Raw genomic sequence first — 13,299 nt, 5'->3', positions numbered from 1 at the left:
CATCCAAACTTCTTATTGGAGGATAATAAAGTCTGGATAACGTGAACTTAACATTTTTTTAATTAAACCTTGGTAAAAGGGGTAATTTGTGCATGTATTTATTTATTAATAAGCATAGCTGTAACATACCTTTTAGTGTGAGTGGCGCTCAAAGGCAGCTGGGTTTGTTGTAAAGTTGCTCAGAGATGATGTAAATCTGAAAAAGCTGCTGCGTTTACGAACCATTTAGCACAACAGATTTGAATAAAATGGACATTAACCACAGGGCTTCAGTGGATCCACCTGTAGGCTGTGAGCATATTGCAAACACCTCAAACATTAGTAACACAACAAATTACAAGATCAGAAATAAGAGAGACCATATTCTCATCAGCTTGAAAAAGTTTAATGCAGAACGTAGTGGGAATAAATTGGGTTTCCCTGGTACCTGATGTGAAAACAAATAATGAAAAATAAGGTGCAAAAAACAGGGTACAATAAGGTACAGGTTGGTATAATGGCCCTTTATGACATAAAGAGGCATTAAGACAACAATTTTAAAACAAATAATTACAAACTGCTTTTTATTGTTGAATCCTGTATAACTTTAAACGCAAAAAAAAACCAAGAGAAAACGGAATTAAATATGATAAAAGAATAATTAAAGCACTGCATAAACACTACAATGTGGTCTTGAACGCAGCTGTCTGTGACGTCACACAGCGGAACTGAATGCAGGGCTTTCATTGGCTAGAGGCTAGTGCGTTGCAACCCAATGTGTGCTCGATGCAGCATCACATTGCACCGCATAGGGGGGTTTTAGGTCTGCTGAATGCTCAACAACGTAGACTTCACCCGATAAACACCCTCAGCAATAAAACAAGCGCTCCCAATCCTTCACTGAGAATTCGCGCGGAGTTTAGATATTGTACACACATCAGTGGCGGGAGATGCCTAACAGAGGAAGATTGGAAAATATCCTTGTTGTGTTACTTATTTGTACTTGTGTAAAATAGAGAAGGATAGCAAGAAGAGCTGTGACAATTATAAGTCTTGCTGGACGACAGTAAAAGATGGAAGACTTCGGAATATACGCGGTTTTCGGAGTAAACGGTCCTCCTCAGAGGCTGCTGAGGTAACCAAGTGATTTTAATAATATTAGTGTTAACATCGTTAGCTTGAGGCTCCCCTAAGTACCTTATGAATATTAGCCTCAACGTGTCCGAACGTTGTGAACAGCACATGTATAGTTGTTAAATAATGTTATAAACGTCATAAACCGTTTCAATGTTGCTCTTTAGCGCCTCATTAAATCAGCTGTGTAAATAGAGAATAATACTGATAGCCTTTGACAACACATGCTCATAACAATGTCCTCTATCGAGTCTGTTTTTTCTGGAAAGCAAAAGAGACCAATAATAACGTTATATATTTATTTTTCTCCGTGATAGCCCTGAAGGGTCGTGCAGGGTGTGTGTTGCAGTTCCACCAAGTGTCCGCCAGGTGGTGCTGTTCAGCAGCGGGCCGTGGGGGCAGCGTGTCTGCGTCAACGCCGAGCTCAACGACGCTGACCGCTTCCCCATCACTATCGGGAAACTGACCCCGTATAACAAGTAGGGAGACTCTCATCATGTCCCTATAATACAAATCTGCCTTGTTACGGTAAAAATATCTGGTTGTTGTTGCATTTACTGTCACTGATGTCCAATCTGATTGATATCTTGCAGGTGTCTGTCATGGGAACAGTGGGAAGAAGAGACCTGGACAGACGGTGTCACACTGGATGTCACCCTGGAAGGAGGGAACCTGGTATATATTGTTTAAACCATATACAGACTGTGGTATAAACCCTAAGATTCAGGACTAACTTGCATAGAGATCAAAACTGCCTTTGATAATAAAGCAAAGAGGAGTCTCCTGGATGCTGGAAAGTTCTTTCTTTGTGTGTTACTTTACTTATTGAATAATGTAACCTTTTAGATAAAGCATCCTGGGATTCAGTTTTTTTGTGTTCCCCCCTCAGGTAAAAGCAGATTGGTCCAAGCCAGAGATCATGGCTGTGAAGGAATACACACCAAAGGTAGTCCATGTGAATTAAATGCTACTATTATAATATGCAATATTTACTAATACAACTATCAGAAATGAACTGATTCAGACAGTAAGATCTTATATCCAGAGCCACATGCGGCTGTGATATTTAAAATATATAATAAATGTTTCTTAAAACTTGTCATTCTGGTCTTTTGATGCTAATATCAGCCTTGTTTTTTTTAATCCAACCCACATATTTCAAACAATACATGTATTTTAAATGATAAATGACACCATGTGTTGACCCTCTCAGGACATCGTGGCTCCCCTTGCAGCGCGGGTGGTCAACGGCAAGAAGAGAGATAGAGAGTCAGAGGAAGACGAGAATAAGACGACCACGACAGGGGAGCAGGAGAACACTTGTCCCAATGGCAGCGTGGAGAAGACCACTCCTTTGAGAAAGGCCAGAGGTCAAACGAAAGGGGCCCAGAAGCTGTTCAGCAGTGGAGCAGATGCAACAAAGATTAAGGGAACAGGTGAGAGAGACTGCCTGTTGTGCAAGGAGAAATGTCATTATATGGTCATTTATTGTCTTGATGTCAAATCCAAAACGGCCCATAACTGTGATCCAAATCCGTACAGATTATTCTTAATCTCTTCATGAAGTTGAATAGTTTTACTGAAGGAATGACACCAAACAGTCGTCTTAATGCCTGTTTCTGTAGATTCTAGTCTTTGTAAAGGGAGCAGTATTAATGCCTGTGTTCCATTGCTAATGATAATTACTAAAGACACTTGGTGTGGAGGAGTGAAGCTTTTTCTCTGTGTCCTTCTTCTTTAATAAAATGTCTTTTACCTTCTCTGTTCTACAGCTAATGGAACAGGAGAGGCGCAGGGGATTGTGGGTAGAACGCCTCCTCAGAGTGCAGCCAGGACGAAGAGTAGGCAGGCCAAGACTCCCACACAGACCTGTGAGTCTGCATACACATTACATACCTTCAGTTGTGTTTTGTCTTGTGTTTATTCACCTTTCACTCCTATACCTGGTGCATTAATGCACACCACCCACCAAATGTGTTCTGTAACTTTAACCAAGACGGGCTGTGATGCATCTAGTTATTTGAACGTTACAGCTGCAGTTGGAAAATACATGTTTTCTCCCTCTTTCAAACAATAAGACTAGAAACTTGATGCCTTTCTTGTGCCTGTTCATCATATATGGAGCTTGTGCCAAGAAACGCTTAGCATAAAGGCTGAAAACAGGGAGCGTGGTTAGCTTCATGGAGGGCTTCTCATAGCTTACACCTGTTAAAATGTCCCAAAGAAACACATACCGGACCACAAAGAGGTGCAAAATTACCTTTAAAAAAAACAAATACAAAAGATGCAAAGAAACTGCAAACAAAATAATTATTAAGTGTGAAAATCTTCAACAAAAACACACACAATTACCATAAAGTGACAGAAAACAATAAAGGACAGGGTAAACAAGTATACAGTCTTATAGACAGAAACATTTGATGGGGTCCACCTGAGGTCATTTAGTTTGAACTTTGATGTTCTGTGTTAACATTTAATCCATCCTGATCTTTGGTTTTCCTACAGCCCCATTGGTCAGCCCGTCAGGCCGCTGGGGTCAGACTCTGTGTCCTATAGACGCTCAGACAGCGATTCTGATTGGAGGACAGGGAGCCAGGATGCAGTTCTGCAAGGACCCCATGTGGAAGCTCTGCACAGGTCTGTGGACCATTCCCAGCAACAGATATTCTTGAAGCTGTTTTAGATTAGGCAAGGGCTTAGTTTCCCCTTGATCAATGTCTAAGAGTTCTTGTCTCTGCCCAACAGAGGACATGTCCTGGGTTGCAGCGGAGACTCTGGCAGAGGGTCCCACCCCCGAGGCCAGGATCGGCCACACCTCCGTCTACGACCCGGACTCCAGGCGGATCTTTGTGTTTGGAGGCTCCAAGAACAAGAAGTGGTTCAACGACGTCCACATCCTGGACACACAGAGCTGGAAGTGGACCATGGTGGAGGTGTGTGTTGCTTATTTTAACTCCACATGTCCTTTTTTGCTGCTTCTCCTCTTTTTTGACGTCCTCCTCCTCTCTCCTCAGGCTCAAGGGAAGGTTCCTCCTCTGGCCTACCACAGCTGCAGCATGTTTCGGGGCGAGCTGTTTGTGCTGGGAGGAGTTTTCCCGTGTCCGAATCCGGAGCCCGACGGCTGCAGCGACTCGCTCTACATCTTCGACCCCAACCTCTCCATCTGGTACCAGCCGATTGTGACCGGTAACAAGCCCTCCCCCCGCTCAGGGTAAGATGGTTTGATCCATTACAGCTGCTGATCCTTTTTTTCAACATCCCTCTCCCCCACTCATCCTCCTTTGTTGTTTTTCATCCAGCCACTCTGCATGTGTGATGCAGCAGAGGAAGATCTATGTGTTTGGAGGATGGGACACCCCCGTCTGCTACAACGACATGTACATGCTGGACCTCGGTAAGCCGCACAGCTGGGGATTATGGGAAATGTATGCAAAAGCCTTAAAATGTTTTGTACACTAGACAAAATGATCTGGATAGAGGTATAAACATTTCGTGTTCATTTATGACCTTTTGTGTTTTCAAAACATGACAACAAATGTACCCCCCCCCCCCCTCTAATGCAGGACAATGGTTTTTAATCCACTGATAGACAGTGGGCATTTCTGGGTTTTCCAAAGATAGACGTTGTTTGTTGAGCTTTAAAAGAAAAGTATTATTAAGCCTTTAAATCTCTGAGGTTGTTCTGATGAAACTAAGCTTAATGCCTAATCAAAATAACAGTTATAAATGTCGTGGTTTTGCTTAGGTCTGATGGAGTTCTCTGCTGTGAAAACATCTGGGAAAGCCCCCTCTCCACGAAGGTACAGCAACCCACACACAGTCAGGGGGGATATGTATCAAAAGCACAGATCAACAACAGAAGTCTTGAATTTGTGCAATGGTTTCAAGACATTTCAAACCATATTAAGTCTTATTTTCATATATTTTCTGTGTAATTTAACTTCTGTGTGTGTGTGTTCCAGCTGGCATGGCAGTGCAGTGCTCTCAGATACAAAGTTCCTGATCCACGGAGGCTACAACGGGAACAACGCTCTCACTGACGCCTTCGTCTTTGATATCGGTGAGAGGCGGCTCACAGATATACACCACACAACATGGCAGAGAACATGCAGCACAGTGGTCTGATCTAAAGATCAAGGAAATGGTGACACAGCTAGATCAAAGTAGCTGAAAGATTAGATTATTTTCATTCATCGGGGAATAAAATAAAGGTGTATCATGTATAGAAAAAACTATTACTTAACGGTATATAGAATTTTAACGGGACTGCCAAAACAAAACCATTTACCGAAGCTTCATGAATATAGGATTTTAGTTAACATCATCTGTAAACAATAGTGTGTTAGAAACAGCGTTTACATGTATGTTTTCCTTTTATTTATGATGTATGATTCCAAAAATATTTGTTCTCATTGATTTATTCCAGATGCCAACAGCTGGACGGAGGTGACGCTCCCTCAGCTGTCCCTCCCCAGGGCGGGACACTCCATCATCACCATGGACACAGACGGTCTCTTCAAGGAGGATGGAGACGTGGATATGGATGCGGGCTCCATCAGCAAAAAGCTGCTGGTGTTCGGAGGCGGAGACAACGAGAGAAACTTCTACTTTGACCTGACAACGGTCGCCGTGGAGGATCTGCTCGCTGCTGTTGAGAGAGCGTGAGTCAGAGGTGATCCCCTCTCCCTGACTGCAGCTATTTTTACTCCTCCACACAGGCTTTATTATTTATATTCCTACAGTGTGTCTTTTTCCCTGTTCTTGTGTGAGCTCTCTTCCTGTTTTAAAGGCTTTTTTATATGTTGGTTTCTGAAAGTGTACAGTTTGGGCATTTCTAGTATTCAGATGTTCAGAGGAACTTCAAAAGAAAAGGGATTCCTCAGTCTCTGTTTCAATAGGGATAAGAAAATAATTAGGTTTAAAACCTTAATTATGGTTATTGTATTCATCAAGGCAATTTGTGTGTACATAGTTTTTAGCTGTCCTCAGGTGAAATGTATATTTTTTATTTCTGATGCATTCAACTGCACTGTTTTGTTTTCTTTAAATGAATAACAGGGGCTATGCATTTGGATTTTGAACCTGAATCTCTACTCATGTTGCTTCTATTATTCTGTAAAATACTTAATAAACATTTGATTTTATTAACTTTGTTTTCGAGTTACATTTAATTTGATGTCTGTTAAATCCTCTCTGAGAAGATAGAGGGCCACATGTGAACGCAGCTTTCACACGCTTTTCCATTTGGAGAATAATTTACTCACTCAGTTTGACACTTAAAACAAAACGACACATTAATACATCCCTGTTGGCCCGGTAACCATCACTAACATGAGCGAATGTCAGGCTAACAGAGTTGTCTGATGCTCTCTTCAAAGAGCCACCGCTAAATGGAGACATTTTAATAAAAGATAAATGGAGCTCAAGAAGGATTATCTTCAATTCTGCAGGAAAAGCTGGTAATGGAGTCTTAAATGTGGCGGTTTAAAAAATAAAAATGATATTGCATGAGTTTTGTGACAGGAAGTCTCTCAAGTCAGTTAATGATCACTCATATTTGCTGGGGCTTTCATAACAGAAATGCAGCACCAAAGGAAAAAAGACAAGGAATTGAAATTGAAACAGGGATAGAATGCTTTAGTTCATGGGAAACAAATAAATAAAAATCAGATGAAATAGAACACATGACAAAAAGTGCAGACCCATTTGATAATTATATTAAAAAAGAAGAAAATAAGATAAATGAAATACATAAAATAAGTAGCCATATTTGCGACATCCAACTTTGACCTAATCAATCAATCTTATCAATAATTGGTGAAGGATAATGCGCTTACAAGTATTTCTCTAAAGATGAAATGTATGATATGACTAACATGTTGCTGTCAGTGTGATTGTAGCAGTCTGTACAGATTCAGCCTATTTTAGGTCTTGTTCTCTAATTTAGCCCACGCTGCTGTGAGTCAGCACCTGTTAAATTGCCGGCTTTAGAAAGGATTTCAATCTAGGCCAGGAATAAGACAGGAGATGGTGATCGGTAGAATTTGCACACTCATTACTTTTATGTGTTTTGTACTCTTTTTTTTCTACTTCTCCTGATTGTCTCCCCTTCCATAATCAAGTCAATGTTACAATGTAAGGCAACAATATTAACACGGTGAGCTGGATTCACGTTGAAATGCAAAGAGGCTGCAGAGACAGCCTGCTAGTGATGCATCAACAGTCTGGTGTACAGGATGGCAGCCTTTACAGAGAGGAATTTTTGGCCACATATTAAAAATAACATTACAGCCTCAATCTGGCAGGATACGGTTGGCCGCCTGAGGTAGGAGACAGGAGATATAAAGCCTGATAGGTTTTTTAATGTTCCGCCAATGAGACTAAAAAAACCTCTCATTTCAGATGCAATTAAAGGTTTGCAGTTTCACCTCCCATTCAGTGTGACATTTCCCCTCCACAGGAGAAGTATGGCAGCCAAAAAATGCATTTTCATCCAAACATTTATGAGACACAAAGCAGGAAGTAGTCTCTGATTGATAGGCTGTTTTTTTATTCCAATAGCAAGATAGTGATCTGTAATGTATACCGGCATCCTGCAGGTGGCAACACTTCCGCACATTTCCCCAGCAACAGCCTAGAGCCGCTATCTTTTTCTTTACCCTTTTTGTCAACAATTTCTGCAAACACAGGCAGATCATTTAGACAAATCAACAAATACAAAGGCAACAACAGATGCTATTGATTTACAAAACAAAAAAGGATTCAGATAATTAACAAGGGACAGCATGTTAAAATGTAAACATGGAAGCCTTAACAAATTGACATAATTAGTAGTAATTAAATGAAATATATTAAGAAGATGGAGAGAAGGAATAAAATATAAATGAATACTTGGTTTGATCTGTTTCTTTAAGAGTCATCATTTATTTTCTTAATGAAACATTTGGTTGGAGAGTATTACTAACTCAAACTGCTCATAAAGCTCCCTTAAAATATGAAAAGATTCACAACGGTCTCTTGTGATGCGCCATCAAACTGGATATGCTCCAACACACTGAAAAATAAATATTCTGCCAAGTCAGTTGGATTGGTGTGTGAGTGTTTAATGATTGATGGGTTACAAGAAAGGCCCAGTGATTCTCTCTGGTCCAGTAACTAGGATATTAATTATTATATGAATACTGTTCATGCACAAAGGAGTTTCTCTCATATAACAGTGTTTGTGTACCTCTATTTTTGCACTCCTATCATCCGGGATGTGATTTTTCCCTCGATTCACCGGGTAATCCTGCCAGTTGGACGCTCTCCAAGTCAAGCCTCTCATACCCCTTTCATTTCCTGTTTTATTTTTTATGTCTCCATAACATCCTTACATTGTGCAGATGGTGAACACCGGTGACTAGTCTCTGCAGACCTCCTGATTGACATAGTTCAGACATCACCATTTCTAACGGCCGCCATATTTCTTCGTCAGTCCATGGCTGTTGCTAAGTAACTTGGAAAATGTCTGTGCCAGCTGTAGACATCTCACCGTCACATTTATGGACACATTTTTACAAATTACATTTCTACAGCTGTGCAAAGAAGACACATTTTACACCACGGACAACAGCACTGCAAAGGATATGCAACATGAAAAGAAAATCGACACTTTCATTTGTTGAGGGGCACCGGGGTTAACATTTTGAACTAGATATGGACAAATGATGGATGGATGGATGGACAAATGGCCCCTTTACAAATTAGGGCCCCAAGATTAATTAATAATGCAAAACTTAGATTAAATGTGGTACAAATGTGCATGTCATCAAATGACCATAAAGCATCTGTTAAAAGAGTGCATATGGTTGGTTTTAGGGCACACTGGCTTCAATCAATCAATAGAAACCGTAGTAGGCTGGAGACTCAGGTTTTGAAGAAAACACGATACATAACATAATAAATTAGATCCAAATGCACCACACAGTCTGGGTTTAAAAAAAATGTAAATCAGTGTCCTACAAAGTGACACCTGTTGAAATGTCTCCACAGCGGGGCTTGGTAAACCTTGTGTGTGATAAACCCATTATTTAATTTCTTTAACTATGTTTGACATAAGGCCATTTCTGGAGGTTTATTATGTTCAATTGGAACTCTTGCACCTAAAAAACAACTGTTGAAATGCAAGTTTGTCTCAGCTGTTATTGTCTTGGAAGCAATCAAAGTAGTTAGACAGATATTTGGGGACACCATAACAATGCCATATGCACATCTCAGATTGATTTTGCTTTTTAAACATAAATTGTACACAGAATGTCCTGCTGCACCTGCCATTTACTCAACTAAGTCACCAGTAAAGGCTCGGAAAAAGCCGAATGGATCCGAGCACGGAACGAACCCCCTCCCTCTCTAATCGTTTCGTGGTGCAAGCAGCCATGTTGCCGCGAGCTTGTTCCGGTATCAAGGGAGGATCGTGCGCATAGACTGCAATCGGGCGCAGCTTTTCGCCTCTCTCCCCCTGTCGCCCGTGACACGCACCTCCTAACGAGAAAACCCCAGTATACCAATAATGGATTTTACAACTTAACGATTCCTCTTTGAGTCGGCGGGGCTTGGGAATAACAGCAGTCGGTGTAACGACAGGACGAGATGGTAAATCGCCACACTGCAGTGCAGCACTGTTGAACGACCTTATTCCAATCACGCAACACAAGGAAGAGCGCCGGTGATTTCCGTGGATTTAGAGTTTTGTGGGCTGCTCTGTGGCAGTCAGCACCACCGCGGCCGCAGGAGGAGCAGCTAACTAGCTAACTTTACTTCGAAAGAAACACTGAATTAGCTTCATGGGCTAATTTTGGCCAGCCTGTTAGCTAACGCAACAGATTAATTCGTGTTTCTCACCTGCCATGTGACCACTTTACATGGTGCTGCTTTTATTTGTTGGATACCCTTACCCTGGATATCTTGCTTGGAACATTTTGAATAGTTTTGTGGGAGTTAAGAAGGTCGAGCCCTCGCCGGGAATAACTTTGGCCTGAAAGTTTGCAGAACCCGGACCTGGTTTCAAACCTGAAAGGAAACATCCTTGCCACAAAAAAAGAAAAAAAGAAGTGTCGACACTGCGTTATGAAAACGACTCTGGATAAACGTTTGTTGTAGATTCGGGCGACAGTTGACGCTTCCTCAGACGTGAGTTAGCAACCTTACAGGTTAGCATGCTAGCCACCTAATTGAACCTTGTCTCGTTCAATACAACCAACTTTTCTTCGAGCTAGCACAAGTAGCTAGCCGGCCAAAACGTCATCAGGTTGGTAGCTCACTGGTCACCGTTGACACTGTTCATTGGAAACTGAATGTGTTCACAACAAGACCGAAGCTAAAGAAGACGTTAAGCTTTTTCCTGTTTTGTGCTTGTTGACAAACATGGGACGTGCGGTTGCTGCTAGCTAGTTTCAGCTAGCTGGCTAACTCTGCTAGCCGCTGATGTGGGTTTCAACTTGTTGATTCACGGGCTATCTGTCGTGCTGCTAGCTGGCTAGCACTGGACTTCTGTTGGAAATTTTCATCTGCCCTCAGCTAGACAGATTTTAAATGTACAATAGACACTGAAGAATCGTTTTTGTTTCATTGTTTCCTTCCCCCTTTTTGGCAACTTCAAGTCTTCAAAAAAAATGTCAACAAGGACCCCACTGGTACAAGTAATTGAAAATACAGCTGGGCAGGTAAGACCCTAAGATATTTCTCAATATTACTGTTGATCTTTGTTTACCATTAACTCTACTTCAGTATGATATTCCTATATGCTGTGGAGAGAGGCCCTGTTTGGCCTTCTCCACAGTCTTTGGTTGTCTCTTTGCTTTTTTCTGTCTCTGTTGTCTTTGCCACACAGCAGTGATTCACCAGCCTTGCCTACGCACTCACTGGATTTCCCACTCTTTGCAGAATAGAAGAATACATTTAGGTTTATGTTTAGTCTGTGTGTTGGGGCATGTCCTCCTACTTGACTTTTCAGTACTTTGACCTGTTGCAATACAGACAGGCAGTCAGACAGTTCCACCTAATTGCTATATTTTAGAGAAACCCTATGCACTGTTATTTTTCCATAGTTCATGTGTAACACGTTAATTCAACCTTGTGAGCCTCACAGCTTTATCTTTATATGCACAGTAAAAATGTAGTGAAGCTATCAGCAATAAGCGTTGTTTATTGCTAGGTTTTGTGTTTAAGTGCTGTTTTATGAACTTAAATAACAGAAGGTTGAATTCTTCTTGAAGGCTTGATACCTTGTATGTACTGTTTTAGCAGAAAATATTGATTTGCAACTTCTGTTATGCAAGCAAGGTTTTAAATATCCCCAAGGAGATTTGAAGAAAACATGTAACAAAGTGTTTATGCATGACAATCTTGGGAACCTTGAATATACAACACAGCTTTAAGCTGAAAAAATAAGCATTGGGGGCTGTGAGATTAAAAGTAAAACGGGTTTCAAGGTTTTTTGATGCACACCTGTAAGAAACAAGACTGATCTTTCATGAATTGATTGAAGATGTTAAACTGGAAATATAATTTCTAGGTGCTGGTACAGTGGGGGTTTGAACGACCTCACAAACAATATGTCTGATTTTGACCTAAATCTACTGACCCTTTTGCACAGGCCAGAGGGATTCTAAACACACTATAAATACCTTTCAAATATGCAAAGGATATTCAGAGCTGGAGATTCAAGAAGTGTGTGTACATATATATTCACTTGTTAGAAAAAATACACTGGTAGTGTGCTTTAAAAGATAGAGACTCCTGAACTGTGCTCTGCAAAACATTATTAGAGGGCTGAAAAAAGAGCCCCTCTCCAAGACTGAATTTGTCTTAATCTTGTTGACAGTTTTATCTGCGGATTCATTGTAATTGGGACAAAGATGGACATTCTCACATGAAAACCATTATAGTTTCCGACACAGAGCATAACATGCATTACTTGGGGCAGCTGATGACAAACATCATCTGATTTAAAAAAAATCTCTTCTGAGTGATGGATGGAAACATTGTCCGTCTACATGTTGAAAGAGTAGACTGTGGGTGATGTCACCCCGAGTGCGAGCTAAACCCAGTTCTATATTTGTGACGCTTGAGTGTCTATAGGTAGGTTAATGTATCTGCGGTGACAATTCGGTGTGATGGATTGTTTGAGCAGTTGGTCAGTAGCTTTGATGAGTGTAGCAGCATAAATGAAGCAGATGAACACAGAAGAGAAACCAATTTGGTTAAAACTCTTTTATTAAACAGGTTTTTTTTTACAACATTGGCTATTTAAAATACATAAACAATAGGAACATTATTCATTTTTACTTTTATTTAATCTGTTGCAAGAGGTGCACCGTCTGCCGAACCGTTTTCTACCTGAAATGTTGAAAGCCCAACAGAGGTGTTTAAACTGCAACTGCACAGCCAAGCAGACTGCAGATATGCTCCTACCAGCCACTAGGGAAACCTCTTGGTGTTGGAGACTCAAAGGGTCAAAAATGTATGTCTGTCTTCGCTTCTTGCACAAATAAAATGGTGACTGAAGTCGTCTGTTGAGTCCCACAGTCTGTTGATGGATCACAGCTTCAATTACAATCCAAGCAGACAGCTAAACTTTTAGGTGTAGGCGAATAAGCACACGCATACATATTTCTAAGGCTACACCCTTACCTGGAACAGAGGTCAGAAACAATACAGTTGATTATATAACCCTTTGACTGTAGCAGCTTTAAACACACACCGAGTACAAAACCAAAGTGCAGCAGCTTGCTGATAAATAACGCTCACTCCTGACTTCCTGGTTTGCCCTGTTTGTGTACCCTTTACTAAAGTACCTGGAGCGATACAGCCTCCTGTGTGTAGTTTAGTTGTAGTGCTAATGTTGGTCAGAATGCTCCTTTACTCTTCCTGCAGCAACCAGTGAGGATTTAGGGGTTTTAGGAAAAAAGTTTGGGGTCATGGCTAGTCCGCAACTGGGTTTGTAGGCAAAAGGTCACCGATGGATACTCCCACACAAACACAGTCTGTTTTAAAGGCCATGTATAGAAAGCCTTTGGTGTCGGGTCTCAAGATACAGGACAAAATGGCACCGGACATGAAGACGGGTTGAGTGTTGACATGACTGTCCCTGTTCCCTGTCAGAGATGTATTTTTTGATCTGAATAGTCAATGTGTCGCCAGGTAAAT

The 13,299-nt window shown here is 41.1% G+C and overlaps 2 protein-coding genes across 12 annotated transcripts in view; both read left to right on the top strand.

Annotated features, from left to right (window-relative positions):
* Positions 1 to 823: 823 nt before the first annotated feature.
* Positions 824 to 6,266, top strand: krcp (kelch repeat-containing protein). The gene is made up of 13 exons (XM_063900325.1): positions 824 to 1,114; positions 1,431 to 1,592; positions 1,707 to 1,788; positions 2,003 to 2,059; positions 2,327 to 2,549; positions 2,886 to 2,984; positions 3,619 to 3,750; positions 3,859 to 4,046; positions 4,128 to 4,324; positions 4,413 to 4,507; positions 4,859 to 4,913; positions 5,076 to 5,173; positions 5,540 to 6,266. The coding sequence occupies exons 1-13, from the start codon at positions 1,053 to 1,055 to the stop codon at positions 5,776 to 5,778; spliced, it is 1,689 nt and encodes a 562-aa protein (XP_063756395.1). The 5' UTR covers positions 824 to 1,052; the 3' UTR covers positions 5,779 to 6,266.
* A 3,275-nt stretch (positions 6,267 to 9,541) lies between these two features.
* The window catches only part of mark2b (MAP/microtubule affinity-regulating kinase 2b), a 45,478-nt gene continuing 41,720 nt past the window's right edge, over positions 9,542 to 13,299 (top strand). For 10 of the 11 annotated variants that reach the window (XM_063900181.1, XM_063900179.1, XM_063900183.1 and 7 more), the window contains exon 1: positions 9,542 to 10,814. In XM_063900181.1, coding sequence (XP_063756251.1) covers positions 10,764 to 10,814 — 51 coding nt within the window. In that variant the 5' untranslated portion in view covers positions 9,542 to 10,763. The remainder of the gene's footprint in view (positions 10,815 to 13,299) is intronic. The other variant, XM_063900186.1, reaches the window with a different exon arrangement.

The sequence above is a fragment of the Eleginops maclovinus genome, chromosome 14 (genome assembly GCF_036324505.1).
Source record: "Eleginops maclovinus isolate JMC-PN-2008 ecotype Puerto Natales chromosome 14, JC_Emac_rtc_rv5, whole genome shotgun sequence".
Taxonomy (NCBI): domain Eukaryota; kingdom Metazoa; phylum Chordata; class Actinopteri; order Perciformes; family Eleginopidae; genus Eleginops; species Eleginops maclovinus.
The sequence above is the reverse complement of the archived record's forward strand: the minus strand, read 5'-3'. Positions and strand labels throughout refer to the sequence as shown.

Coding starts and splice junctions, on each gene's coding strand:
- krcp (XM_063900325.1), top strand. CDS start 1,053: ATGGAAGACTTCGGAATATACGCGGTTTTCGGAGTAAACGGTCCTCCT. Junction 2,550..2,885: donor AACAAAGATTAAGGGAACAG/GTGAGAGAGACT, acceptor TCTGTTCTACAG/CTAATGGAACAGGAGAGGCG. Junction 4,325..4,412: donor AAGCCCTCCCCCCGCTCAGG/GTAAGATGGTTT, acceptor TTTTTCATCCAG/CCACTCTGCATGTGTGATGC.